This window comes from Sinocyclocheilus anshuiensis, unplaced genomic scaffold, assembly GCF_001515605.1.
Source record: "Sinocyclocheilus anshuiensis isolate Anshui unplaced genomic scaffold, SAMN03320099.WGS_v1.1 scaffold729, whole genome shotgun sequence".
NCBI lineage: Eukaryota > Metazoa > Chordata > Actinopteri > Cypriniformes > Cyprinidae > Sinocyclocheilus > Sinocyclocheilus anshuiensis.
In genome coordinates, this window is record NW_015536561.1 from 1,110,589 (window position 1) to 1,115,610 (window position 5,022).

The following is a 5,022-nucleotide window of genomic DNA, read 5'->3' on the forward strand; positions in this document are numbered from 1 at the left end:
GGCGACAAAGAGGCAAAACTTACGGACTGCAGCTTTAATTCAATAAAGTATTGAAATGTTGTTTGCTGGTATTGGAAAGAAAATACAAATGTTTGAACTCCGATCAGTTGCGGGCCTTCGTAATAAGCTCGGATAAAGCTTGTAGCTTTCGAGGTTTTTAGTTGCAGTTTTTCACCAGTTTCAAGCTTTTTCCAGAATGTATTTGATTAGGTGGGTAGCATTTACTGCAACTGACACCCATTTGCTAAATGTGAAAAATGGAAAGCCATCTATTATTTAGAGAAGTAGTAATGTCAGGCCGGTTTCCAGAAACGGTAATTGCAACCTTTTCAGAAACAAACCAAATTCCCAGCAACCCACTTGGTTTCAACCTCCCATCTGTCACTTTCTCTTGCTTTTCTCCCTCTCTTTTTTTTAAAGAGTCAGGCATGTCCTGGCTCCACTCCCTGTATCAGTTTGCATTATTTTCCTCCCTGTAATGCAACCCTTGAGACTGGAATCTTATTTTGTCACATTCACTGAAATAGGAATGATTGTGTAGCCTTTCTTTAGTGAAAAAAAACACTAAACATAGAGATTCAAAGAGTCATGCTCAAGCTTGCGTACTCTGTAATGACTTAAAATAGCTACTCTTTTGGCAGTTACATATTTGGTTGGGGATTTTTTTTTTCCACAATTGGGAAATCCTAGCTGGTTTGGATTAGGATACTGCAATTATGGCAGTTCAAATATCTGAGTATTTGGAGATCTGTCCAATGGTGCATGTGGTGTACAGCTGTTTGGCAAACATAAACAGATCCAGGCTGATTTGTTCGTTTGTTTCCTGTTTTCTGCTGTTAATTGAAATTGTTTGATCTGACCACCTACAGTTGACAGTTTTCTTAAAGAGATAGTTCATTTAAAAATACAAAATGTTGTCAGCTGCTCATCCTAATGTATTGTATGACTGTTCTTTCTTCTGTAGAACTCAAAAGGAGATGTTCACGCTGCTCTTTTCCATATGGTGAAAGTGAATGGTGACCCGGGACAAAACCTAATTATTTTTTTGTTCACAGGTCATTAATGTGGATGGCACTAATAGGATGACCATTCTAGAGGACAAACTACCTCATATCTTTGGTTTTACGCTGCTGGGAGAGTATATCTACTGGACGGATTGGCAGCGGAGGAGCATCGAAAGAGTTCACATCGCCAACGCCACCCGTGAGGTCATTGTCGAGCAGCTCCCTGACCTCATGGGTCTCAAAGCCACAAAAGTCTTAGAAACCTTTGGTAAGATCTTTTACTTTTAATACTATTCTGACCTGAAATGTTTTAATGGGCCTCCTGAAAGGTACATTGAAAAATTGGATAGTGATATATGCAGTACTGTGTAGTAATGTGTATTACATAATCAGATTCCAAAAATTAAGTACTTATAATTAGATTATAGGCCTATTACATTCTCATAACCAGCAGGGCTCGACAATAAGGACTGCCCAATTTCCCGGAGCCAGTATGAAAGACGTTCAGGACAGTTGACGAAATTGTCACTAGCCCGATCAGGCCACTGCTGTGTCGTCACAAAAGTTCATCATTTGCATGTGTTTTTTTAAGCGTTGCTAATTTAACAATTCAAGCTATTTTTAAAGTGCGTTGTGTTCTGTAAAATGTAGTTGGTATCTAAAATCTGTGTCATATAAGCTTATTTACTAGAATAAAATATAACATGAGTCAAAAACAATGATAACAACAACAGTTTTATCTTTTGAAATTATTGGCAGGGCAAGTAAAAATTTGAACCACTCCCCCGACTGTGCCAGTAGAAAAAATCCTTAGCGTTGAGCCCTCATCAGATTACTTTTTTAGATACTAATGACTTTTTTTTTATTAATTACATGGTTACTGTCAGGGTTGGGGATGAAGGATGGAGCGAGGACTCAATAGTGCGGGAAGATAAGGGCTTTACTAATAAAATAAAACAAAACAGACAACAAAAACTACCCCGTGGGGGAAAAACAGGCTGGCAAGGCTAGGCAAGGCAGGATCTGGACACGACACGACAGGACAGGACACATCCAGGGAGATATGGTGACGAACTGACCTAGGACTGCAAACACAGGGAGAATAAATGGAGAGCAAATGAGGAGGGCCATGAATTACACTAGACCGAAGTGACAGAACCCTGACAGTTACATATTATGATGTATAGCTGATAATTACTGTCTTTAACATATCCAGTGACCTTCACTGTTTATTGATTCTAGAAAGCTGGACAAAAAAATGTCAAACCTGGAACACCTTTGAATTGTTTAAAAAAATATTTTAAATACCCCTGAAATCTTACTGAATTAATGACTAAAATAATATATAATATGCTAAATAAAATTATTGTTCTTTATTTGATATTTTATCAAAAATGATTTATTTGATGGCATTTAATATCTTATGCTTTAATTTTTTAATTTACATATATTTATATACAAATAATTCATGTATTTCAATTTATTCATACTTATGAACAAAATAATATTATTAGTATTATTAAAAATATAATGTTAATAATAATATAATGTAATATTTAATTTATAAATAGATTAAGTTATTAAAAAATGGTTTCTGCCACAAAACTAACAGGAGGACTTCAAACAGTGCATGTCAATGAAGCTGATCCATAGATTAGATCCATTTGTGTGTGTGTTCAGGCACTAACGGCTGTGCGGAAAACAACGGCGGCTGCAGTCACCTGTGTTTCCATCGGCCTCAAGGTCTGAGCTGCGCCTGCCCCATGGGCTTGGAGTTGCTGAGTGACCTGCGCACTTGTGTGGTCCCAGAAGCGTTCCTGCTCTTCACCAACCGCGCTGACATACGCAGCATCTCTCTGGGCACCAACAGCAACGACGTGCCCATCCCGCTCACCGGGGTCAAGGAGGTCTCCGCACTAGACTTTGATGTTTTGGAAAATAGGATCTACTGGACCGATGTCATCACCAAGGTATGGACTACTTTTGTGTCCATCATGATTTTAACTTGGTAATTCAATGTGTCTTACCTCATGTTGAGAAAGAACGCTCTGGAGGTGAGTGATATCTTGTGACATTTTGAATGAATGACTGTACGTTAAAATCAAAGTAAAAGTAAGCCAAGGATTATGAAAAGTTTAGCTGTCGATTTTTACCTCCGCACTGGAGGATGATAAAACAATGCCATCAGCTTCTAACCCAAAGCAGCTTTTGGGCTCAGATTTAAAACATCAGTGGGAAAGAAATCCAAGATGTTTCACCTCAAAAGATCTAAAGCAGCCTGTCTTTTTCAATGTTGGGATGATTACATTTGTATTGCAGTTTTAAGATAACATTGTCTTTCCTTGTAAAACAGTAAGAATGGTTATAAGAAGGCGTTTAGAAACACTGTGCGGGTGAACAGTATGGCAATACTAATCCACCAGCTAAACCAGCACTAACTAGCATAAACCATCTCGAACCAGCATGTAAATTCTACGCTGTTCTTATATGCTACTGAGACAAGAAAACCGTTTAAAATATGTTCTAAAATATCTGTTACAAAGCAGCATTAATGCTTTTAGCATTAGCAGTTAGCGGCTAACTTCACTTCAGTTTTAAAAGCTCTAAAGGGCTAACCATTTTTTTACTTTTATATTTTGTATATTTTATATTATTTTTTAACATTTTAACATCAGGCATTTAAGGCAATTTTCTCAATAGAAATATTTAAATAATACAATTATTTATATATATTTTTTATTTTTTTATCTTAAAATTTTAACATATATTTAATAATCTTGTTTGATAAAAAATGGTTACAAAGAATATTGTTATTGTAGAAGATACTTCTACTAAACCCTCTAGCTTAAACAACACTTATTGAAAACAAACATTCAAAACATCGTTTTATGATGAATTTCCTGTTATTAATTAGATTAAATATTCATTCATTCATTCATCCAGTTTTTTTAAATGTATTCATAAATATAGAATATTAATATTATTTTTTAATATTATATGTAAATATGAGTAACTTCATTAGCAAATAATGACTATTTCTATTTGCAGCTTATTTAATGTTAAAGTTCATTAATTAATAAGGAATACATTTATTTATCAGTTAATAAATATCATTCATAATTATTCTTACAAATGTAAATAATTATATTAATTATTTAACATACATTTTCAAATGACTAATAAATGAGTAGTACTTTGTTTTAGCATTAGCATGTAGCAGCTAGCTTAGTTCTTAAAAGCTCAAAAATAGCCTTTTGGGCTTTTTTCGAATTTTGCATGATTGTGTGTGTGTGTGTATATATTTGACAAAGAATTGCCTGTTATTAATGCTTTTAGCATTAGTATTTAGCCACTTCCTTGATGACTTTTTTGTTTAGACTATCAGCAGAGCCTTTATGAATGGCAGTTCGGTTGAACCGGTCATTGAGTTTGGCCTGGACTATCCTGAGGGTATGGCTGTGGACTGGATGGGTCGAAACCTCTACTGGGCTGATACAGGCACCAACCGTATTGAAGTGGCCCGTCTGGATGGCCAGTACCGACAAGTGCTGGTCTGCAAAGACCTGGATAACCCTCGCTCTCTTGCCCTGGATCCTGCCAATGGGTAGGAACACTAGCTTTAAACTCTGTCCTGCCCTGACTCTTGACTCTTGACTCCTTTAGCTACAATTTCACCCTTAGATTCATTGTATATCACTTTAACCATGTTGCATGGTCACTGTATAGTGTTCACATCTTCACCCATCCGCTTGTGTTTTGGTTAACCGTAGGCTTCCTACATTTTGTAGCCCTCTGGAAGTTTGCTAATCGATTACCACTAGTTAAATATCTGATTTAACGCCCACATACTCAAACACAGACACACCCATTGGTATTACAGTGCTTTCTCGGGGCATCAAGTTGTATGTGTGGCAGAAGACAAGTGCCAACATGCTGCAGCCCCTGCATGTGGCTCAGAGGAGTGAAGTCATGTCCTCCAGCACCCAGCAGGCATTCCTGTGGCTTCTGAGGCACGACT

General features: G+C 36.7%; 1 protein-coding gene across 1 annotated transcript in view; it reads left to right on the plus strand.

Moving 5' to 3' along the window:
- LOC107701817 (low-density lipoprotein receptor-related protein 5-like) overlaps positions 1–5,022 on the plus strand; it is a gene marked incomplete at its 3' end in the record, with an annotated part of 76,729 nt that overhangs the window by 58,949 nt on the left and 12,758 nt on the right. The window contains exons 9-11 of the mRNA XM_016503942.1: positions 1,056–1,272; positions 2,685–2,974; positions 4,382–4,608. Of these exons, the coding sequence (XP_016359428.1) occupies positions 1,056–1,272; positions 2,685–2,974; positions 4,382–4,608 (734 nt within the window). The remainder of the gene's footprint in view (positions 1–1,055; positions 1,273–2,684; positions 2,975–4,381; positions 4,609–5,022) is intronic.